The following is a 21,164-nucleotide window of genomic DNA, read 5'->3' on the forward strand; positions in this document are numbered from 1 at the left end:
GAAAATGCCCGTTGCTCTTATTTACTAATTCTGGGAAAACACGGAACTGGTGCAGAATATAATGAAATAAAACCGCGCTACTCAAAACGTCATATACATGATAATAATATAAAGTGATACTAATATGATGATGGATTACCGTTAAGGGAATGGGGGTTGCTCTGGTGACCGACTTGCATCAATCCACAGACGCACAAAAGGGAAATCCACCAAGGTGCGCGCATCATCATCATTTTCCTCGCTACGTCTCTGGGTGGGGAAGGACAAAACAATGCGGTAATCCACGCGTGGGTTTTGCTAGGGGGCGATGGGGCTGCTGATGTGCTTCATGCAGTCCCTGCGATCGGAGGCCATGGAGGGTCCGCGCGAGACTGAACGCCGAGCGCGTGTGAGCGCACCGAGACACGGCGGTTCTTCAGCGGCGGCGAGGAGGGAGGGGGGGAGAGGACGCGGGGGAGGGAGTGGGGGGAGCGATGGGTTGAGGGAGAAGAGGCGGGGACGAAGGGAGGCAGGGCAGGGGACACCTCCTTAAAACGCATCAATATCCAGCGGATGGCTGCAGGAACGCCTCATGCATACACATGAGCAAGACGGGTGGGGGCGTGTAAGGAGGCTGCGGCCTTCCGACAGACATTCGGAACCGAAGCAGCAGCAGCACCGCATCATGCGTTTCTCCAGCTCCTTTCCTCATGACTCACGCAGCCATATATCAGCAGCATATTGGAGGCATTTTTCCACGTGGACTTTTATTAAGCATCACGTGTGTAGCTTCTTTCTCCACATATTTTGATTTTTTTTTCCTCAAGGAAAAACAATATTATGGTAATTGTAACAGTAACAATTTAAATTATATATATTTTTTCTAATTAGAAGCCATGCCACTGCTCCAAGGGGAATGCTACATTCGTGATAAAGCTATGCTTTGGATTTTTTTTCAATAACTGTCCCTCTGGGGTTGTATTTGTTTTTACAATGGCACTGGCCACAGGTTGTAGGAGATACAGAAAAAAAGAGCACTATTAAATTATGAGCACTATCCATCCTTCTGCATTCTCCAGTGCTTTGTTCATTCTCTTCTGGTCCTCAGATCTGCGCTAATTCCACATCTCCTTTTATCGCTGGAGAGAAAAAGTTGCCAGAGCGTTCGGGAGAGTTGTCACAAGTGTCATTCTGCTTTACACGCTCTTCATGTGTAGTGTCGAATTTCCATTTTTGCCGCTTATAAACTCTGACTTTCCTCCTTACTGTCTCGACTGGAAAGCAGCTTGGTGAAGAAAGATGCTCTCCATTTCCAATGGCGTTCCCAGGTGGCCTTTTGCTCCTGTTAGTGTCCTCTTGTTGATTTGTGACAGCACTGGGGCTTCCCAAGTATGACTCACAAAGTGGCTCCTGAGGGCTGCGTGTGTCTTCATGAGGTACGTGCACATCAACGTTGACCTGAGGAATTAATACCGGGCTTCTGGCCAAGCTTTCGCCGCTAGAGGGCCGCATTTCCTGTGCCGCTTTTGGAGGTGACAAAGTCATCAAATTGCGTCTGCACGGCCGTTTATGTGACACGCGTCTTAGATTTGAGCTGAGGGAGGCAGTCAAAGAAGTTGGAAGCGGCGTAGCAGACTGAAGGCCTGAAGTAGATGGAAAAGAAAAAAATTCCATAGGCTGCTGCTCCTCCTTAATAATCTCTGCGGCTCTGATATCAAGTCCCCTGAATGGTCCAGTGTCAAGTTGAACAGACGAAACGCTGGACTTGTGTCTGAAGGGAACAAAAAAAATGTAGGTTCAAAAGAAGGCTAAATATATTTAAACTGTTTTGTTAGCAAAATGACCTTTTAATAAAAGTGTTGAAACGGGTGAAGCTGCGTTGTAGAGGAGTTACGAGTTGGTTCAACACTTGGTAAGCTTCGCTTTTGGAAAAAGCCCGGTGACGTTCACTTTGCAGGTGCTGTATGAAATAAAGTGCAAATTTGAATCACAAGTCTGCTTTAAGTTTTGTGGTTACAATAAAGTGTTTTTATTTTGTGTCGTCTACTTGTATGTTTATCGTGTCTCGTCACCGTGGGACGGAGGAAACGGAATTTCGGTTTCTTTGTGTGTCTTGACATATGAAGGGATTGACAATAAAGTGACTTTGAACTTTGAACAGAATATTATATCACAAATGGGTTAGTTTCACTATTAGGATAAGTTGTAGGAGGTATATTCCAGGAACATTTCCAAGAATTGTCAGAATGGAAGTGAAACAAAAACTAAAAGCAGTAGAGCATTTTCAGTCTGATCTTGGACAGTCTGGTTTGATACGGGATGGACCAACACTTTGTGAAAGGCTCCTTAAAGTAAGTGGCGTGCATGCTATGAATTGACGCGTGACTTTTCTAACGTCACTTTGACAGTGCCGGGTGGGATTGTTTGTTTTTGTGCAACTTCCTGTCTAAATTCTAAGCCTAGTAGAAAAAGAAGTGCTTTAGAGATTAAAGTCATCCCTATTTTTTTAACGGAAGAATATCAACAATTTTGCCCATGTGTAAGTTAATACTTGATTATTTTGTCATTGTCGTAATCAAGAGTGGTTAACTTCTTTTTACACTTGTACAACAACAGTCACAACTGTTTTTTTATGTTAATGGTAACATTTGGGAGAAAGAAAAAAAAAAAAGTTAAAGCGGTTCCACTGTTGATGCGTATGAGACTTACGCTAATCAAGTTTTCATATTTGTCCATGCAGCACTGGCAGTAGCCGCTTCCTTCCTTGTCTTTGTTCTTCCGACCGGAAGCTTGTCCTTCCCGTCCTGTTGCTTTGACAGTCCTGGGGATAAATAACATGATTAATTATAATCAGGTTTTCATTGTTTGTGCTTCCAAGCATACCTCCAAAGAGACCAGTTATATTTTTATCATTCATATTCAAAAATCAAAGCAGTACTTGTTGACTCGCTGTTTGTCCCCGGCGGACTTTTCACCAGTAACCACAAAGGGACAACGAGGCGCAAGCGTCTTCAGGTTCAACTCGGGCATTTCCGTCATGGTGACGTATATCGGACGGTAATGTCTGAGGAGAAACCATTTTTAAATGAGAATTTTAAAGGGCAATCAATTCGTTCATTAAGTGGAAGCTAGATTTGACCTCTCACCTGCTTGAATCTTCAACCTTGACGAAAGGTTTGCCGATCCGCCCTCCTATGGAGAAAAACGTTTGAGTGCATATTTACCTAAGACAAATGATTGCTAGAAGTATTAGAGTGGTTACACGCGTCAGTCACCTTTGGATTCCTGACAAGTGAGTTCTGCAGTCGATGCGTGTTTGACCTACGATACATTGAATGCAAGAACAAGTCAAGTTTACAAGGGTATGTACAGTATTACGAACTTTAGACTTTGGAAACTTACAGTTGTTTTGGATGCAGCAGTGATTGGACACGGGCTTGCAATGGTCTTTTTTTTCTTCTTAATATACGCCAACACTTCTGCACACAAATCCAACATGAACTGTTGGTCTGGTTTCTTCAAATAGTGAAAGTTTCACTTATTTTAGTTCAATTTTAGCAATGACGATAAACATTTCTAAAATCATTGGAGCCAACCTGCATCAGAGAAAGTCACTTACACACATATATATTTAGAACTGTAATGTAAACGCACCATCAATGTAGACGATTTTTACACCCCACTCCAGAGCCTTTGACAGAATCTTGTCAGTCTGCAAAATGTCCTACAAAGAAAGTTTCAATTGGCAAAGTCAAGTACAAGACTCTGTAAGAATGCTATGTAGAGTCAACAAACCTGTTCTTTCACAGTTTTTTCTACTGAAGACCTCCCGCAGCTTGTGACAAACTACAACGGAGAGAAAAAACAAAAGCAGAAAATTGGAGAACCCCAGCAAACCGAGTCGAATTGAAGAACGAGTTACTAAAAACGATATCAGCATTAAGCGTTACTAAAGCAATCCGAGCGAGCTCACCGAGTCAGCTAGACCCTGAGACCTGTTCTTGGTGTCGCAACCGCCGACCGGCTGGGGTTGATTTGGTTTGGGGCAAGGTGAACTTGCAGATTGCGGACTGGGAAAGTCTTGTCTCGGACATTGCACGTATTTAGTTTCCCTTTTGTTGGATACAAGGTACGTGATGTCTTTGCTGAAGAACCTGTCAACGCTCTAGAATGACAACAAGGGGAAATATTCAAATGTTAGATGTCATTAATTAATTCCACTTCATTTCAAGTCAGGCCAATTTAGCATCTTATTGATGCTACAAGCAAAGTTATCGGTAATATTAAAAGTCGTATGAATGAAGTATCGTGAAAGGACCCACTCCTCCGAGATGTTTGATAGCTCTCTCCAGTGACTCAGCTTTTCTGTTGGACGTCAGGTCAAGATAGAAGACTTTCCCTTCTAAAGGTTTGAGGAGTGCCAGACGGGACTTTACTGACAACTTCATCTCACCAGCTTTTCCTAAAAAGACAACACGGTGAAGTGAGGTGAGCTTTAAGTCTTGCAAACCCCAAAAAACGGGATGGTTTTAAATATTGTCGTAATGTGACGCCCAATTCTGTTATAATAATAAAAATAATAATAGTAGTAGTAACAAACCTTTCCAATCAGCTCCAATTTGTCTCTGTGTGTCTTGTGCCCTCATTTTCTTTTCTTTAGGAAAACAAGTTGTACATGTTCGCCCTCTTTACGTCGACATACCCGAGCCACCATCTTCATTTGACAGCTGCGCACAAAATGTGGAACTTTACAAACTTCACTTACAGACCACATTAAAAACCGTAATTTTAAGCACCAGTACGACGGTCTACGTCTGCTCCTACTTAGCAGCAATATTTATTAATATTACAAATACCCACCATTGAAATTTGGTATTGTTTGGTTAATGTATTTCGAAAAACACAACGTAGCGTCGACGTTTGACTGCACTTTCGTTTCCCGCTTAACAATGTAATGGTAACAACGAACAAGTTGCCATGTCTTTCAACTCCGCGCCTCATAAAATCACTTTCAATTAAACCGAACAACTTACGTATTGTGAACACCTTGTTCTTTTATTTGATTATTTCTTCCGGATAAATGACTACTGTATGATTAGTCCCCTATTTGCAGGAGATGTCGCCATTTAATGAGTACTATTGCGGATTAACGTGAAAGTAATCTGGCAACAACCAAAAAGGTAAACTGTTGATAGTATCTGTCTATTCGAGTGTGATGTTTCGACATTTAAAAACGTCAAACATTTAAATATATTTGCTCATCAAAGTTAGGAGTGGTTATTATCAGTGTAGATTTGAGCGCCGTGTAAGTATATATACGCGTTGTGTAAAACGGATTAGTTTTAATTTCGCGAAAGTGCGAGAGGGAAACTAATGTTATGAAACATGTCATCACGTAATGTTGTGGACTAACCGAAGCAGTAAGGTTGAACACGTGTTTCGACAATGTCTCTCTTTTGTAACTTCTTGTCAGACCAAATTGCCATGAAGAGACGTCTGTTTTAACAAGGATTTATTGATATAATAAATTTGCTTGGGCAGGTAGGATCGTCTTATTTCCTTCATTTCGCCATAAAAATCGCATCTAAATTAATATAATCTCCATTACGTGGTTGGGTTTTGGGACCACAGCGCTTTATGAATTAAAGTCTATTAATGTCTGTTGAAGGAAACATGAGCGGCCAACGTCCCTCCGTTCCGGCCAATGATAACGGCATTACTCCAATCCAACAGATGGTGTCGTCCTGCTCCGGGGCATTGCTCACCTCTTTGTTGGGTGAGGGACCTTTGGGTCATTGCTTCTATAAATTCCATCCATCCATTTTCTGTACCGCTTAGTCCCCACTGGGGTCGCGGGCGTGCTGGAGCCTATCCCAGCCGTCATCGGGCAGTAGGCGGGGGACACCCTGAACCGGTTGCCAGCCAATCGCAGGGCACACAGAGACAAACAAGCATTTGCACTCGCACTCACACTCACACCTAGGGACAATTTGAAGTGTTCAATCGGCCTACCAAGCATGTTTTTGGGATGTGGGAGGAAACCGGAGTGCCCGGAGAAAAACCCACGCGGGCCCGGGGAGAACATGCAAACTCCACACAGGGAGGGCCGGAGGTGGAATCGAACCCGCACCCTCGTAACTGTGAGGCGGACGTGCTACCCAAGTGCGCCACCGAGCCGCCTGCTTCTATAAATTGATTCCTTAATACAATTGATCATACTAATAGCTTAATAGGAACCAATTTTTTGGGCTAAAAAATATGTAGCTTAATATTAATCAAGGGGTCTTTCTTGCATGGACCACTTGCACCCATCAGAACATCAGTCCATCCCAGATGTAGAAAATGTGTGGATAGATATTACATGTATAATTTCTTTATCCAGTGACACCTTTAGATGTTGTGAAGATCAGACTTCAAGCGCAGAAAAGTCCTCTCCCTAAAGGTAAACAACCAAACAGTTCTTTTTTTGTAACACGTCAGTCTAATGTGTTTTTCTTTCAATGCTCAGGAAAATGCTTCGTCTACTGCAACGGTCTTATGGACCACGTTTGCGTGTGCATGAACGGCTGGTATAAAGCACCGGGACACTTCAATGGCACAGCGGTAAATACAAATCCCCACTAGTGAGACATAAATGTCATGATCGGATTGTAATCTTGTTTGCTGCGGCAGGACGCATTTGTCAAGATCGTACGTAACGAAGGCATCAGATCCTTATGGAGCGGTCTTCCTCCAACTCTGTGAGCGTCGTCTTATTCTCATGCAAATCGTATCCGATTGAGCAGATTAATTATTGTGCTATTTTACGTCTGCTCCAGAGTGATGGCCGTACCCGCGACCGTCATCTACTTCACCTGTTATGACCAGTTGCGTGCCATCCTGAAAGTCAAGATGGGCCAATATGAGCAGTTTGCTCCTATGTTGTCCGGGGCTGTTGCCAGAGGTTTGTAATAATGATAATCACTATAATAACTTCATACAGAGCCAATGCATGCCTTCTTTATATCCCACCAGTGGGCGCTGTCTCAGTGATCAGCCCCATCGAACTTCTCCGCACCAAGAAGCAGTCAGAGAAGCTGACGTACGGGCAGCTGAGAAACTGCGTGCAGACGGCCGTGAAGGCGGAAGGCTGGCTGTCGCTATGGCGAGGCCTGGGCCCTTCGCTTCTACGGGATGTGCCCTTTTCCGCTATATACTGGTACAACTACGAGCGTGGCAAGCGGTGGCTGTGCCAGCATTACGGCACCAGCGAGCCCACTTTTGCCATGACCTTCATGTCCGGCGCCACGTCCGGCACGGTGAGTGGGATGGACGGATGATGCTGCGTTAGCCACGTTAGCCGCAAGATGTTTACGGTAGCTATGTTGTTGTTTTTTCCCCAGATTGCATCCATCCTAACATTACCGTTTGATGTGGTCAAAACGAGAAGGCAGGTGGAACTTGGGGAGCTACAAGCGATGAATTGTAAATTTGGGCTCTTTTTTTTTTTTTTCTTTTGATTTGGAATCATGTCACTCATTTGTTTTTGTTTCCATAGTATCGCACAAGGCTTCATCCACTGTCACTGTCATGAAGAAGATTGTGATGCAGCACGGCGTTAAGGGCTTGTTCGCAGGTGTGCATCACATTTAGCCAACATTTTGTCGTCGTCTCCTTACCCGCTTGTCTCCTGGCCAGGTTTCCTCCCTCGGGTGGTCAAAGTGGCGCCGGCATGTGCCATCATGATCAGCTCCTACGAGATGGGGAAGGATTTTTTCCGCAAATACAACCAAGCTCGGGTACTCGGACCTCTGCACACCAGTAACACCTGAAACGGGACGAGTCGGCACTTTCCAAGACCAATCTTAAAAAAAAAAAAAAAAATCAGAGCTGAGAGATTCATTTAAGCATTTATGATTTCATAATGACACACCGTGAAAAGCAAGCTAACCGGGGAAGGGACCGAGTCTGGCAACAAATACTGAAATTGTCGAACTTCTTTTAGACAGACAACTGCAGCGCCTCTGCTGGTGCAACCAAGTAGCGCACACCGTATCGCCAAAGACGGATTTAATCAACAATCCATTCAACACTATTAACCAAAATTGTTTATCGTGCTCACCTCAGAGTTCTTTTAACACAAAGAAATGATACCGTTCTACATCTACTGAATAAGTGCATGAAAGATGTGATTAAAAAAATGTCTTTACTGTGAAATGCGCCCAAAGCTAATTTTCTTTTTTTTTAACAAACATCATTCAAAATGAATGATAGAAAGCCATACAACTTTTGTACATGTGCAAATAAATGTAACATAACACTAAAAGCAAAACGGCCTGAAGGCCTGACTTTCACTCACAGTCACCAAAAGCCAAAGTGAATTACTGCATTGGTCTCCAAATAATTAAAGGGAACACATCAGATTAAACTGAGGGTGGATTATCAATCATAGTGGTCATGACCTGAGAACAAAAAAAAACAGCATTGAAAACAAAGGCACAAAAATTAATCTGGTAATAAATGAGAAAAGTGCACATATGATCTTCCAGAAACAACGACAATGAAGAGTCCAACTCTTTTTTTTTTTTTTTCCTATGTTGGCACATGAAATAGGTCTTCCAATGTAAATTGAAAGTTCTATAACGTCCGAGAATGTTTCACCTGAGTGAGCTCGTTCCAACAGCATGCTAAAACATGTCGGTGCAAGCACACGAAAAATGTACATCTCAACAAAAAGCAACGTAATAGCACGCTGAGAAAAATGGCTGGTTGAGTAAGTGGCGTGGGCTTTATGTGGGGGTAAAGCCCGGGCTGTTAACCTCGGCGGCGGGACTGGCCAGACACTCGTTGGACCTCAGACTGGCCAAAGACCTGAAACTGTTGACGGAGGTGAGAGAGCCGCACAGTCCTCGGAGGGATGGCGTCTGCTCTTTTCCTGCATGGCAAAACGATTAAAAACTACTTAAAATATTTATTAAAAAATAATAAAAATATTTATTAAAAAAAAAAATACAAAAGCACAATTAAACCACATCATTGAGGCAGATTAGATTGACATGGCAACAGAAAAATGCTTAAACCTCATTGGACAAAAAAAAAAATAATAATAATCCCGGTACTTCTGGTAGTGTTAAATCTTGGTAGCGAGGGTCGCGATGTGTACCTTGGCGAGGCCAGTGTGGTTTGGCATCCAGCGTCAGCGTGTGCGACGGTTCGAGAGACATCTGTGATAGGCTCATGTCCGTCGGCAGATTGCAGAGACTCTTGCTGCACAACAAACAAACGCCAAACTCAGCCGTGGCGCTATTATAATGTAGTCATATAAAATCCCTTTTACATACTCCTCCCACTGTCCGGGGCTTTTCCTGTACAGCAGCGTGTCCAAGGCAACGGCGTTGGCATCCAAAGCGTCGGGAGAAGGCCACTGATTGGTCAGATGGGCTGTCAGCTCCTGTCGCGAGCGCAAGTCATTGTTCTTCAACACTGTCCTGCACACGAGACACAAATCATTTGTGTTCTCCTCACTTGCGATTTCAAGTCACTGTGTACAAAAGAATACAACTCACAGTTGGTCCTGCAGTTCCAAAATGATAAACTCCAGCTGCTCCTTCTCCAGCGTGTGCGACAAGTGGATGTCCACCAGGCTCTGCTCGAGAGCTTTGTGGTGCGACGACGCCTCGGCGAGCTGCGCCTCGCGCAGACGCACCAGCTCCTCCAGGTAAGCCTGCCATGAAAATGAGAATTAGGATTGACTTGTCTAGTAACTTGAGGATTTGCATTTAGACAAAACGAGTGCTTTGCCGCCAATTCCTTTCCATTTTGAGGGGGAAAAACAGACTGCATACATCTTATCTGTGCTCACCTTCTGCTCCAGCGCCATGCGATACTTCTGCTCAAAGCGTTTGCACTTGCTGACCAAGTTACTCTGCTCGGTGAAGATGGAGGCGGCCGTGGCCATCTTGTCCGGGGTGCTGTGCTCGCTACCGCTGCTGCCGAGGGTCCGCATCTCCTCCTCGTCGCTGCTGATGCTGTCGCCGCTGCAACGAGTGGGGGGGGGGGGGGATAACCGCCGCTAGGTTAGCACGCGTCTGACAACACAATCTGCTGACGTACCTTTGCGTGAACTTCAAGTATGGCGTGTAGTCGATGATGGAGGGGCCTGTGTCTAGACCTTCACCTTTCAGACAGAAGCTAGGTAGGTGAGACAGGATGGAATGGATTAGGGCAGTGTAGCATGAGTAAAGAAACAAAGCGGAAAAGCATCAGTACCTGAAATCAATGGTGTTGAGACCAATTAGCGTGTCCGCCAGAAGCCCCGCCTCCTCTCCCAGCATGATTGCCCCGTCCTCATAAAACCTCCTGCAGTCAGCAGGCATGTTTGCGAACATCATTTCGGCTCATTTCTTACAATACAAACTGATCTAAAGTTCATCAATCAAACCTGATAGTTCGAAGGTCCCTCAGAGCGGATGAGATGTATTCCGACAGTCTCTTCTCCATCAGAACTACTCGGATCCAAGCCCGGCCCTAAAAAACAAATGACAGAAGATGATGGCTTCATTCTAGGTCATTGTTTCTGAACATTTGCTTAGCTAATTATTATTATTAATTAATATGAATCACATAATATTAATCATATTATTATTACTGAACAAAGCTAACTTTTGATCAGTATTATTTCCAAAGACAATTAAAAAATTATTTATTAAATATAGGAAGAAATTTAGATAGGAAGAAATGAGACAATTTCATCTACAGGTAGACCTGCAAATATAATTAATGAATTTTATTAAGTATTATTTCAAATTAGGATGGCTTACAGCAAAGCTAGCACATATCTGACCAAAAAGGTTTAAAGTGAGCGAAAGCAAGCAGTGTTGCGGCTATTGTTTGTTTTATCGAGTGGAACAGGGTCGTGTTCTTAGCTGAGAATTTCTGGCTGATAATTTCTAGGTGGATAATGCAAAGTAGGTTCAAAATGGAGTCTCACCTTAGCTTTGGATGACCGTACATTCTCCATACTCTCAATACTTTGAATGCAGTTATGAGGGACTTTACTGCTAGCGGCTTTGACAAAATCCCAGAAACTCCGAGAACTCTCGTAGCCAAACCACGTTGTTTGACCTGAGAGAAGAAGACACGCATGTATTACCGTCTCGTCATGTCCGTGTTGTTGCGGTTTCTACCTTTTAGTCTATGATTGAGGATATGCTCCAAGATAGACACAAAGTTGACCAACTCTGCAGAGGTGTCGTCCATGCTTTCGAAACACGAGTGGTCCAAGAGAGTCTTGACTGAAAACCTGAAGAAAATTGAGAAGAGAAAATATGACATTTTATTTAGTCATGCAAAACTTTCTTGTGAATGAGATTTGGAAAATAGATGAAATGTGCTGATGTCTGTCTTTGCCAGTTGCAATAAACCCACTCTGTCTAATCAGATTGCACCTAATGAAGCAGGAAGAGATTTAATGGACCCGTCTGCATTGTGCGTGTGTGTGTAAAAGTTTATTTGTCGACCTTTTACATCAACCAAATGAACTGATTCTCTTTCTCTTGCGTTGCCTAGCAGCAGTGTTTGCAGGGCACACATCCACAAATGTCATCTCATTTCCACCCAGACAACCATCTACGTAAGTAAAAATTTGAAGGACAGGACTGGTCACTAGTCAGTCTCCATTCCAGACAATCATTTACATCTCTAGACAAATTAGTTTTCAGTGAGACTAAGGCAGTTATGCTAACATTACACCACAAGTTGATGAGTGTATAGAAAACCAAGTCGTGACGTCACAATAGGTGTAATAGGCTGTCAAGCTAACGAGATGTTTTGATGATAATGGCTACCTACCGGCACACGGTTAGCAGGTTCCTCCTCTCTACCGCCCCGTTTCTGCCCGCTGCCCATTTGCGGTTGACGTGCAGCCCCGAGCCGAGGGACGCCATCTCCGGAACCAGGCCAGCCTGGCTGCAGCAGGCGGTGCGTACAACACGCCGCGGTCAGCCACTCTCCCGAGGAGAATCGATGCGATTGCCTACGTCATTATTCATGTATTGTAAGGAAGTAGAATCAAGTTACACTTCAGAGGGAACGACGCCATTTCCGGTTAGGACTTTCAATATCAACGCTCAGTGTGCTCATCCCCCTAGGTGTTATTTTTATTATGTTCGATTGCGAACTAATTTCTTAGTTATATGAAGAGATATGAGTTATTCTATTTTTTTCACTCGGAAGTAAGTCGTTAAAACTCCGTCTCCGTTGTACTCTTTTTGTCGGAAGAGTCGAGGTGCGTTCAATGACCATTTACAAAGTAAGGATGCAGAAATATCGTCATTGAATGCATCAAACAGCAATGACTCATACTTGAGAATATTGCATAAGGTACCGGAGTTGCTCTGAGAAACGAGGCGGGTGTTTCGTTTGCAGCAGGGGCGGTACGGGGTGGCTTCTCACATTATGACGTCACAGAGTGGGGACCCGGTGTTGTTTTCTTGTTCTGAATGGGACTAAGGAGAAATAAGCAGTAATGCTTCAAGATAACTGAGGAAAATACTACTCTAGGAGTGTTTTTGGTGAGCAATTAGCATTTTAACAAGACTCCAAAAAGTTTATTTCGTTTGATATGCCTCCATTATATGATAAACTATTCATCTTCTACTCTTGTCATCAAGCTACGCTGTCCTGGAGCCTATGGTAATAGAATGTGTGATATTATTAACTTGATTCAATTTTAACAATGCTGTATCAAATTTCAAAGATATTTATACACTTGTAGATATAGTCGTGTAAAAATATCACACTAATGAGTTTGCCATTTATCAGTTACACCCTCGCCTGCAGCTGACTGAATAATGAATTAGCTTTTTATCATAATGCTGAATTAAAAAAAATTGACGGAAATGCCATAATGATTTTTTATTTTTTTTTAATAGGGAAGTGAAATCACATGATCAATGTGGTTATTCCTGTGCACGCCCAGTATAGGTCACGTGAGTTGAAGGGAAGAGGGAGGAAAAGGGGGCGTGGAAGGGGTGGACATCAAAATGCGTGTGAGATCACCGGCTCTGTGAAACATTAGATCACTTCACAAGGGTGTGTGGGGAGGACAACAGCGCAGGAGTATCCGTGTGTGATCACCGAGCCTGTCAAACATCGGAGGCCCGTGCGGAAGGACAACGGTGAGTTGTGACGTTTACACTTTTGACTGAATCACAGTTCTATTTCTAGAATGAATAAACAGGCTATACACTTCTTCTGACAGGAACCAGACATGGCTGAAACAGATAAGCTGGAGAGGAACGTTAAAGATATTTATTTAAGGTAATATTTTGTGACTATCTGGAGATGGTTTGCTACATTTCACACATTTTATATGTGATCCAGTGATCACAAAGATGAAGCCGGTAAAACGAAGAAAGAAAAAAAGGAAAAGTTACCCATGGTTGGTGCCATGGAACTGGTAAGTTATCTCTCCAAGTATTGTGCTCCTCATGTGTCTTGTCATTTTGTATCCAATTTGATCTGTGGGCAGTTCCGGTTTGCAGATACCAAAGACCTCGCGCTGTTGTTTTTCGGGACCCTGATGTCGATGGTCCACGGTGTTGTCTTGCCTCTCATGTTGGTTGTGTTTGGAGATATGACGGACAGCCTTATATCCGATGCTACAATTCATTACTTGAACAACAGCAACCCCAGTGAGTTGATAGAAACAAGTCAAAGTCATCTAAACTGGAATGACAAACACTTAACTTCATGTTTTCAGATATGACTTTTCCAAATAGCACCTTACAAGAAGACATGACCGAGTAAGAGCAAGATGACATCTGGTGAATTCGTCATTTCCAAAAAGATTTCTGATCTATCCATTTCAATTCCAGCTTTGCCATCTACTACTCCATCTTAGGGGCCATTGTACTGGTGGCCGCCTACATGCAGGTTGCGTTTTTTACCTTGTCGGCTGGACGACAAACCAAACGCATCCGCAAGAATTTTTTCCACAGTATCATGCGACAGGACATCGGCTGGTTTGATGTCAACGAGACGGGAGAGCTCAACACTCGCCTTACAGAGTTAGTCACGCTTCCTTCGATATTAGCTACACTAGCACAATAGAAAAAATGACACCCGGTATTTTTCTATGTCAACCAAAACTGGCTGTAGACATGGTGCTGCTGTTTTGGTTAGCTCTATACCGAAAGTGTCAAGTTGAATAGTAATAAAAATTGTTAGTAATGTCTCTTTTTTATTTTTTTTTAAAGTGAAGGCAATTTGTAATTTTAGTAATGACACAAAGTTGCCGTCCACATAAAATGATGTGAGGGTCCGTATCTCGCCCCCGGGCCTTAAGTTTGACACCAATACGCTACTCTGAAGCTCTCAATATTGCTATCTTCCCCGGACAGCGATGTCTATAAGATCCAAGAGGGTATCGGAGACAAGGTGGCCATGTTGATCCAATCGTGTTCCACCTTCATCACATCTGTCGTCATCGGTTTCAGCAAAGGATGGAAGCTGACTCTCGTCATACTGGCCGTCAGCCCCTTGTTAGGCATCATGGCGGCAATTTTCAGTAAGGTAAGCTTGTCTTTTTTTTATCCAGACTTGATCTTGAAGGCAGGTTTCTTCTTGCTAATCTCACACTTGTCGCTAGGTGCTAGCATCGTTCACATCTAGAGAACAGAGTGCCTATGCCAAAGCGGGCGCTGTGGCAGAAGAGGTGCTTTCTTCCATCAGGACTGTTTTTGCCTTCAGTGGGCAACGCAGGGAGATTGAGAGGTTTGTTCAAGTGTCAATCATAATTTTTTTTTTTTTTGTCCATAACAAAAAATACATCTTATGTGTCGGACAGGTATCATAAAAATTTGGAGGATGCCAAGAACGTGGGTATCAAAAAGGCAATAAGTTCAAACATCGCTATGGGCGTCACCTTCTTATTGATCTACCTGTCTTACTCTTTGGCCTTCTGGTACGGAAGCACCCTCATTTTGAGTGGAGAGTACACCATCGGCGTTGTACTTACAGTGAGTCAAATATTCCGAAGACCCACGAAAAAAAATAAAAAATTCTGACGCTAACTGAGTATTTATGTAAGGTTTTATTTGCTGTGCTCATCGGAGCGTTCGCCTTGGGGCAGACGTCGCCTAACGTTCAGTCCTTTTCCAGCGCCAGAGGAGCCGCGCACAAAGTTTACAGCATTATTGACAATGTAAGGAAATCCATTACTTCTTCCTTCCTTCCTTATCAGATTCTATAAGTGTATTCTAGCACTCCAGGTTGAAACTTTCATGAGAGCTGGAATTGGAAATTTGCAGTTACCAATTAACTAGGCGAATCATAGGTATGTTTTCTTTAATCCATGCTTGGAAAAATAAAAACAACCCCAAGATAACAATGAGCTTGTTTATGTTGACGTACCCCGAGCAAAAAGGGCGAGCCGTATAAATAAATATGAACTTTGTTCAAAAGTGGCTATCCAAACCTTCGGTCTTCCTCACATTGTCTTTTCACATTCCTGACTAAACCCGACGCTAAATAAAACAATGTTCTCAACAGGTACCAAATATCGACAGCTTTTCAGAGAGCGGCTTCAAACCTGATTTCATCAAAGGGAATATAACGTTCAAGAATATCCACTTTAACTACCCTTCAAGGCCTGAAGTCAAAGTAAGCTCCTCATTGACACGGTTGAACTTCATACAACGGATGAAAACCAACAATTCCATTACTTGCAGGTATTGAACAACATGTCCTTGAGTGTGACGAGTGGACAGACCATGGCCTTAGTGGGAAGCAGCGGCTGCGGGAAGAGCACCACCATCCAGCTCTTACAAAGATTCTACGATCCTCAAGAGGGATCTGTACGTACACAAGTCCAAACTCTCAACTCAAAACACACAATTTGAGAATCCATTTTCCCTCTTTGTAGGTATATATCGACGGCCATGACATCCGTTCCCTCAATATCCGCTACTTGCGGGAGATGATTGGCGTGGTGAGTCAAGAGCCCGTCCTTTTCGCCACCAGCATAGCCGAGAACATCCGATACGGCCGAACCGACGTGACGCAGCAGGAGATCGAGCGAGCCGCCAAGGAGGCCAACGCTTACGACTTCATCATGAACTTTCCCGATGTAGGAGCGCACTCTCACGGGAAAAAAATGACAGGTTATTGATGAGATTGTTTTGCCGAGCAGAAGTTTGACACGCTGGTTGGAGACCGAGGGACTCAGATGAGTGGAGGACAGAAACAGAGGATCGCAATTGCCCGGGCGCTAGTCCGTAACCCCAAAATCCTTCTGCTGGACGAAGCCACGTCTGCTCTTGACGCAGAGAGTGAGACGATTGTGCAGGCTGCTCTCGACAAGGTAAAAAGTCACATTGCTACCACTTTGCAACAACGGAATACTTTTTTTATAATTGATGCTATTTCCGTCAATGGCAGTGAACAAAAGGAAGCCATGTGTTTTTCTTTCATTTGCGTAGGTTCGACTGGGTCGTACCACCTTAATTGTGGCCCATCGCCTTTCGACGATCAGAAACGCCAACGTCATCGCCGGGTTCAAAAACGGAGCCGTCGTCGAGCTGGGGACTCACAGCCAACTGATGGAAAAACACGGCGTCTACCAAACGCTCGTCACTATGCAGGTAACGCGAGCACGAAAAAAAAAAATCTCGTGTCAGCCCAAAATGTTCAGACTTGTGATTTCCTCTCATTTCCATCTTGTAGACTTTTCAGAAAGCTAAGGATGAGGAGGATGAAGAAGACGTTGAAAACAAAAGTCTCCCGAACTCCCCGTTAATGAGGAGGAGGAGATCTACAAAAACGTCTTCATTTGCTGGTTCAGAAGGGAAAAAAGAAGAGAAAGAAAATTTGGTGGATGGCAAAGATACAACACAGGAAGTAAGTTGGATCTTAGCGAAGAATAATGGGGAGGCCTGATGCGGATTTTTTTTTTTTTCTTGTTTACCCCAGGACGAAAATGTCCCGCCAGTGTCGTTCCTCAAAGTGATGCGTTTCAACCTCCCGGAGTGGCCTTACATTTTCGTCGGAACCATCTGCGCTTCAATTAATGGCGCAATGCAACCACTGTTTGCTCTTATCTTCTCCAAAATCATCACTGTAGGATTTTTTTTTTAAGTTTTTGGAAGTTTTGATGGAACTTAACTTGTTGTTTTTCCAACTTTCAGGTGTTTGCTGAGCCCGATGTAAATGTTGTTCAGCAGAAATCTGAATTCTTCTCCGTTATGTTTGCTGTTATTGGTGGGATTTCTTTTTTCACCATGTTTTTACAGGTAAGAGACCAAAATTCCAGTAAGAAAATTGAAATTAGGGTCAATTCATGTTTTTGTGTTACTTTTCCAGGGTTTCTGTTTTGGTAAATCTGGAGAGCTTCTGACTATGAAACTGAGACTAGCAGCTTTCAAAGCCATGATGAGGCAGGTAAGTAGAAAAATTCAAATTCGGACAATGTTATCTCAAACTGACTAATAAGTAAACATGCTTTCGTGTTCAAAGCAGATCAGTTTACTATGTAATGAAGAACATGTTGACATACAGATGAACACTTGTTCAAACAAAAACATTTTTTTAAAGATGTTAAATGTAAAAAAACTTCTTCTTTTTTTTAAATAGGACCTCGGCTGGTTTGATAACCACAAAAATAGTGTCGGCGCCCTCACAACAAGACTTGCCACAGATGCTGCTCAAGTTCAAGGGGTCAGACATTGTCTCACTCTAGCATGGCGCCCATCTTTGTTTCCATATTGATTATCACCTTTCCACTTTTGCTCAGGCTACGGGACTACGTCTTGCCACCCTGGTTCAGAATCTGGCCAATATGGGCACGGCTCTGATTCTTTCCTTTGTGTACGGCTGGGAGCTGACCCTGCTCATATTGTCGGTGGTTCCCGTCATGGCGGTGGCTGGAACCGTGCAAATGCAGTTGCTAGCCGGGCAGGCTGCTGAGGACAAGAAGGAGCTGGAGAAGGCCGGAAAGGTGGGTGGACTTTAAGAATGTGAATGGGAGTGGAATCTTTCGCTTAGCAACGATTAAGGAAGATTTTGGGCCATGATCTTAGGGGTGTCAAACTTATTTTTATTTATTTTTGTCATAGTTTCCTTCGTAGGGTCATTATGATTCTCAACCCAAATAAATATATGAACGTCTCACAGTATAGGCTACAGTGATAAATAACTAGTTTTGAAATCAGAGATGAGTAAGAACTGTTTTTTAAAAAGATGAATGGTAATAAAAATTGCTAGAAACATCTCTATTTTTTAAAAGTGAAGACAATTTGCAATTTTAGTATTAACACAATTTGTCTTTGCGGGCCACATATAATTACACCACGGGCCAAATTTGGCCCGCAGGCCACAGTTTGACACTGATGTCTTATGGTGAGGCTGAATGACTTTGGTGGGCTTAGAGCCTTTTGCGCTAACCTTTGAACCCGTCTTTCATTCCAAGTTGTCTGTCTCTTCAGATTGCGACAGAGGCCATCGAGAATATTCGGACGGTGGCATCTCTGACCAGAGAACCCAAGTTTGAGTCTCTGTATCATGAAAACCTCATCGTTCCTTACAAGTACGAGAGATCTTTAATTTCACGAAACGTTCGATTGGTAATAACGAGATCTCGTTAACTTTTATCTCTTTGCAGTAACTCCCAGAAAAAGGCCCACGTGTACGGTTTCACCTTTGCATTTTCCCAAGCTATGATCTATTTTGCTTACGCGGGATGTTTCCGCTTTGGAGCTTGGCTCATCGATCAAAAACGAATGGATGTTGAGGGAGTATTCCTGTGAGTAACGTTGTTTTTTTTTTTTTTTTTTCTTGGGCTGTAGTCCAACATTTGTGTCTATTGTACTTTGACAGAAGATAAAGAAAAGCAATCTAGTGGAGAATTATGAACGGTCAAATCTTTTATTACCTCACGTGGATGGTTGTAAAGATGGAAGTTCAATGCACGTGTAGGGCAAATGTGACTGTTTAGGTTGCTTAACGGTCACAGGAGCACGTGAGGGGGCGGAGCATATCTTTTCATATTACACAAAGTCCTTTTTGTCTCTCCTAGAGTTATTTCAGCTGTCCTGTATGGCGCCATGGCTGTCGGAGAAGCTAATTCCTTCACTCCGAACTACGCAAAAGCCAAAATGTCCGCTGCGCACCTGATGATGCTTTTGAACACGGAGCCTGCTATTGATAATCTCTCAGAAGAGGGAGAGTCGCTGGTATAAAACCTGACATGAAAACTATTTTCATTCATTATTTTATTGTTAGCAATATTATTATTATTATTTTCAAATCCCCTTCCTTAAATCTCCAGGACCAATTTGATGGCAGTGTGCGCTTTGAGGACGTGAACTTTAACTACCCCTCACGCCCGGATGTCCCCATTCTCCGAGGGCTGAATCTGAAAGTGAGCAAGGGAGAGACACTGGCCCTGGTGGGAAGCAGCGGCTGTGGCAAAAGCACCACCATCCAGCTCCTGGAGAGGTTCTATGACACCACGCAAGGCAAAGTGGTGAGAAGACACATGATTGCCTTCTGCCTCTTCACCTACTTTCACTGAGCTAATGGTTAGCGTTTTTATAGCTGCTGACTACACTCATGGATTATAAAATTTACAATGCAGACTGACTCACCCAAATATTGTCAGTCTCGCTTGAATGTTATTGCCGTTTGAACTAGAGGATTGACGTGAGCGTTTCTATTTATCAGATCACATAAATGTCCCAATAAAATCTCGAGTAAGGTCCAAAGTACTTCAGGCTTACCTGGGTCTTGGGTGTCTTGCTCCAAAGCTGGATTTTTATTTCTTCCAGGTGATTGATTCCAAGAATGTAAAAGATCTGAACATCCACTGGCTGAGATCCCAGGTCGGCATCGTGTCCCAGGAGCCCGTGCTGTTTGACTGCAGCTTGGCCGAAAACATCGCCTATGGAGACAACAGTCGTACGGTTCCTATGGAGGAGATTAAAGCAGCTGCTGAGAAAGCTAACATTCACAGCTTCATAGAAAAACTGCCAAAAGTAAAAAGTTCTTTTGAAAACACCCTCGGTAATGATTTGGTCACATTCCACTGACTTTGACTTTGTTTACCCGAGCAGAAATATGACACTCAGGCAGGTGATAAGGGGACCCAACTGTCAGGTGGTCAGAAACAGCGAATAGCCATCGCCCGAGCCATTCTCCGTAACCCCAAACTTTTGCTTCTAGATGAAGCCACGTCTGCCCTTGACACCGAGAGTGAGAAGGTGCGTCTTTTTGGTTCTCATTTGTGACGTGTATCCCAATTGACTTCTCTTAATTTGTGCAAGGTGGTGCAAGAAGCCTTGGACAAAGCCAGCCAGGGTCGGACGTGTATCGTCGTCGCCCATCGTCTGTCCACCATCCAAAACGCGGATCGCATTGCTGTCTTTCAGGGAGGCGTGGTGGTTGAACAAGGGACACATCAGCAGCTGCTGGCCAAAAAGGGAGTCTACCACATGCTGGTTACTACTCAAATGGGCCATGGGAGGGAATGACCATTTGATTGTGGACAAGATTACACAAGTGGCCTATAAGTTCCCCTTCACCTTAGTCATAATATATAAATATGAAATTTAATTTGATAGCTTTAAATAAATTTGCACTTCTGAACGGTGAGGTGGATGTGATCCACCGTGCCACCCTCCTATCTTTTATCATTTTGAAAATATTGTACTGCCAATCTTGTTGGTATTTTTGTTTGTGTTGCGAGCACCAAGTACTTGAGTTAACTAATACACTACATTACATCTGTCACTGGACATGTACTACTGAAAAACTAAAGTTGAAGAATCAATTACAGCACAGTCAATCCATTCTTAGATTGTAATCTTTAAAGCCATTTTTTTTTCCTCATTGGCTTTACACCTCATGTTGTATTGTGTTATATTTTCTACTTGAGTATTTTTCTGTATAGCACTTTCTTCCAGTTCCGTTTTTAAATGATTTATAAAGTTGATCTAAACTGAGATTAACCACATTTGCATTCTCATTAATGGACTACTGAGTACAGTGGTAGTACACAGTAGAATAAAAGCATATCGATTAAAAAAAAAAAAAGTCTTGGAGAACATTAAATGTTTTGATATATAAAAAAAAGTGACGTTTTACATGGTTAGGAGTGGATAGTACATATTTTTGTCTTTCGGATAAATAAATATTTAAGAAAAAGTACGTAT

General features: G+C 43.1%; 5 protein-coding genes across 11 annotated transcripts in view; 2 read left to right on the forward strand and 3 right to left on the reverse strand.

Annotated features, from left to right (window-relative positions):
• adam22 (ADAM metallopeptidase domain 22) overlaps positions 1 to 1,382 on the reverse strand; it is a 31,698-nt gene extending 30,316 nt beyond the window's left edge. The window contains exons 1-2 of the mRNA XM_061289730.1: positions 1,246 to 1,382; positions 140 to 249 (exon numbers count right to left, since the gene is read on the reverse strand). Coding sequence (XP_061145714.1) covers positions 140 to 249; positions 1,246 to 1,289 — 154 coding nt within the window. The 5' untranslated portion in view covers positions 1,290 to 1,382. The remainder of the gene's footprint in view (positions 1 to 139; positions 250 to 1,245) is intronic.
• dbf4 (DBF4-CDC7 kinase regulatory subunit) lies at positions 730 to 4,985 on the reverse strand. The gene is made up of 13 exons (XM_061289732.1): positions 4,840 to 4,985; positions 4,580 to 4,706; positions 4,302 to 4,441; positions 3,953 to 4,144; positions 3,775 to 3,825; positions 3,634 to 3,703; positions 3,382 to 3,458; positions 3,255 to 3,300; positions 3,126 to 3,171; positions 2,918 to 3,043; positions 2,689 to 2,800; positions 1,824 to 1,939; positions 730 to 1,750 (listed from the first exon to the last, which is right to left on the reverse strand). Exons 2-13 carry the CDS (start codon positions 4,623 to 4,625, stop codon positions 1,084 to 1,086), a joined length of 1,689 nt encoding a protein of 562 aa, XP_061145716.1. The 5' UTR covers positions 4,626 to 4,706; positions 4,840 to 4,985; the 3' UTR covers positions 730 to 1,083.
• slc25a40 (solute carrier family 25 member 40) lies at positions 2,298 to 8,175 on the forward strand. 6 transcript variants are annotated; one of them, XM_061289739.1, is made up of 11 exons: positions 2,298 to 2,330; positions 4,359 to 4,467; positions 5,648 to 5,755; positions 6,362 to 6,421; positions 6,488 to 6,582; positions 6,652 to 6,719; positions 6,798 to 6,922; positions 6,994 to 7,277; positions 7,362 to 7,443; positions 7,517 to 7,594; positions 7,657 to 8,175. In XM_061289739.1, the coding sequence occupies exons 3-11, from the start codon at positions 5,653 to 5,655 to the stop codon at positions 7,788 to 7,790; spliced, it is 1,029 nt and encodes a 342-aa protein (XP_061145723.1). In that variant the 5' UTR covers positions 2,298 to 2,330; positions 4,359 to 4,467; positions 5,648 to 5,652; the 3' UTR covers positions 7,791 to 8,175. The 6 variants fall into 6 exon arrangements, with proteins under 6 accessions (XP_061145723.1, XP_061145724.1, XP_061145721.1 ...); XM_061289740.1 differs by having other exon boundaries at positions 5,713 to 5,755; XM_061289737.1 differs by having other exon boundaries at positions 6,362 to 6,582.
• On the reverse strand, positions 8,146 to 12,024 carry rundc3b (RUN domain containing 3b). Its single transcript, XM_061289733.1, has 11 exons — positions 11,809 to 12,024; positions 11,145 to 11,260; positions 10,949 to 11,082; positions 10,400 to 10,485; positions 10,228 to 10,317; positions 10,072 to 10,149; positions 9,821 to 9,995; positions 9,525 to 9,682; positions 9,300 to 9,446; positions 9,122 to 9,225; positions 8,146 to 8,893 (listed from the first exon to the last, which is right to left on the reverse strand). The coding sequence occupies exons 1-11, from the start codon at positions 11,901 to 11,903 to the stop codon at positions 8,748 to 8,750; spliced, it is 1,329 nt and encodes a 442-aa protein (XP_061145717.1). The 5' UTR covers positions 11,904 to 12,024; the 3' UTR covers positions 8,146 to 8,747.
• Positions 12,025 to 12,663: 639 nt separating this feature from the next.
• LOC133161316 (ATP-dependent translocase ABCB1-like) lies at positions 12,664 to 20,960 on the forward strand. 2 transcript variants are annotated; one of them, XM_061289728.1, is made up of 28 exons: positions 12,667 to 13,136; positions 13,220 to 13,278; positions 13,342 to 13,417; positions 13,490 to 13,652; positions 13,721 to 13,763; positions 13,836 to 14,027; positions 14,361 to 14,532; positions 14,609 to 14,733; positions 14,807 to 14,978; positions 15,050 to 15,163; positions 15,511 to 15,621; positions 15,690 to 15,815; positions 15,884 to 16,087; positions 16,151 to 16,321; positions 16,440 to 16,601; positions 16,684 to 16,857; positions 16,930 to 17,076; positions 17,145 to 17,249; positions 17,320 to 17,397; positions 17,590 to 17,673; positions 17,750 to 17,953; positions 18,441 to 18,541; positions 18,617 to 18,757; positions 19,031 to 19,187; positions 19,283 to 19,480; positions 19,782 to 19,988; positions 20,067 to 20,213; positions 20,277 to 20,960. In XM_061289728.1, the coding sequence occupies exons 2-28, from the start codon at positions 13,229 to 13,231 to the stop codon at positions 20,481 to 20,483; spliced, it is 3,831 nt and encodes a 1,276-aa protein (XP_061145712.1). In that variant the 5' UTR covers positions 12,667 to 13,136; positions 13,220 to 13,228; the 3' UTR covers positions 20,484 to 20,960. The 2 variants fall into 2 exon arrangements, with proteins under 2 accessions (XP_061145713.1, XP_061145712.1); XM_061289729.1 differs by lacking the exons at positions 18,441 to 18,541; positions 18,617 to 18,757; positions 19,031 to 19,187; ... (2 more) ...; positions 20,067 to 20,213; positions 20,277 to 20,960 and having other exon boundaries at positions 12,664 to 13,136; positions 17,320 to 17,393; positions 17,750 to 17,947.
• The last annotated feature ends 204 nt before the right edge of the window (positions 20,961 to 21,164 follow it).

The sequence above is a fragment of the Syngnathus typhle genome, linkage group LG10 (assembly GCF_033458585.1).
Source record: "Syngnathus typhle isolate RoL2023-S1 ecotype Sweden linkage group LG10, RoL_Styp_1.0, whole genome shotgun sequence".
In the NCBI taxonomy this organism is placed as follows: Eukaryota; Metazoa; Chordata; class Actinopteri; order Syngnathiformes; family Syngnathidae; genus Syngnathus; species Syngnathus typhle.

Bases quoted from the DNA above. Each gene is read 5' to 3' on its own strand.
- dbf4 (XM_061289732.1), bottom strand. From the start codon at position 4,625: ATGAGGGCACAAGACACACAGAGACAAATTGGAGCTGATTGGAAAG. The intron at 3,826-3,952 runs GTGAGCTCGCTC...TCTCCGTTGTAG, and splicing joins CTCAGGGTCTAGCTGACTCG to TTTGTCACAAGCTGCGGGAG. The intron at 1,940-2,688 runs GTAAGTCTCATA...TATTTCATACAG, and splicing joins AATATGAAAACTTGATTAGC to CACCTGCAAAGTGAACGTCA.
- slc25a40 (XM_061289737.1), top strand. From the start codon at position 5,653: ATGAGCGGCCAACGTCCCTCCGTTCCGGCCAATGATAACGGCATTACT. The intron at 6,720-6,797 runs GTGAGCGTCGTC...CGTCTGCTCCAG, and splicing joins AGCGGTCTTCCTCCAACTCT to AGTGATGGCCGTACCCGCGA. The intron at 7,278-7,361 runs GTGAGTGGGATG...TTTTTTCCCCAG, and splicing joins CCGGCGCCACGTCCGGCACG to ATTGCATCCATCCTAACATT.
- rundc3b (XM_061289733.1), bottom strand. From the start codon at position 11,903: ATGGCGTCCCTCGGCTCGGGGCTGCACGTCAACCGCAAATGGGCAGCG. The intron at 11,261-11,808 runs GTAGGTAGCCAT...AATTTTCTTCAG, and splicing joins AACCTGCTAACCGTGTGCCG to GTTTTCAGTCAAGACTCTCT. The intron at 8,894-9,121 runs GTACACATCGCG...TTTGCCATGCAG, and splicing joins ACCACACTGGCCTCGCCAAG to GAAAAGAGCAGACGCCATCC.
- LOC133161316 (XM_061289728.1), top strand. From the start codon at position 13,229: ATGGCTGAAACAGATAAGCTGGAGAGGAACGTTAAAGATATTTATTTA. The intron at 17,077-17,144 runs GTAGGATTTTTT...TCCAACTTTCAG, and splicing joins TCTTCTCCAAAATCATCACT to GTGTTTGCTGAGCCCGATGT. The intron at 19,188-19,282 runs GTATAAAACCTG...TTAAATCTCCAG, and splicing joins CAGAAGAGGGAGAGTCGCTG to GACCAATTTGATGGCAGTGT.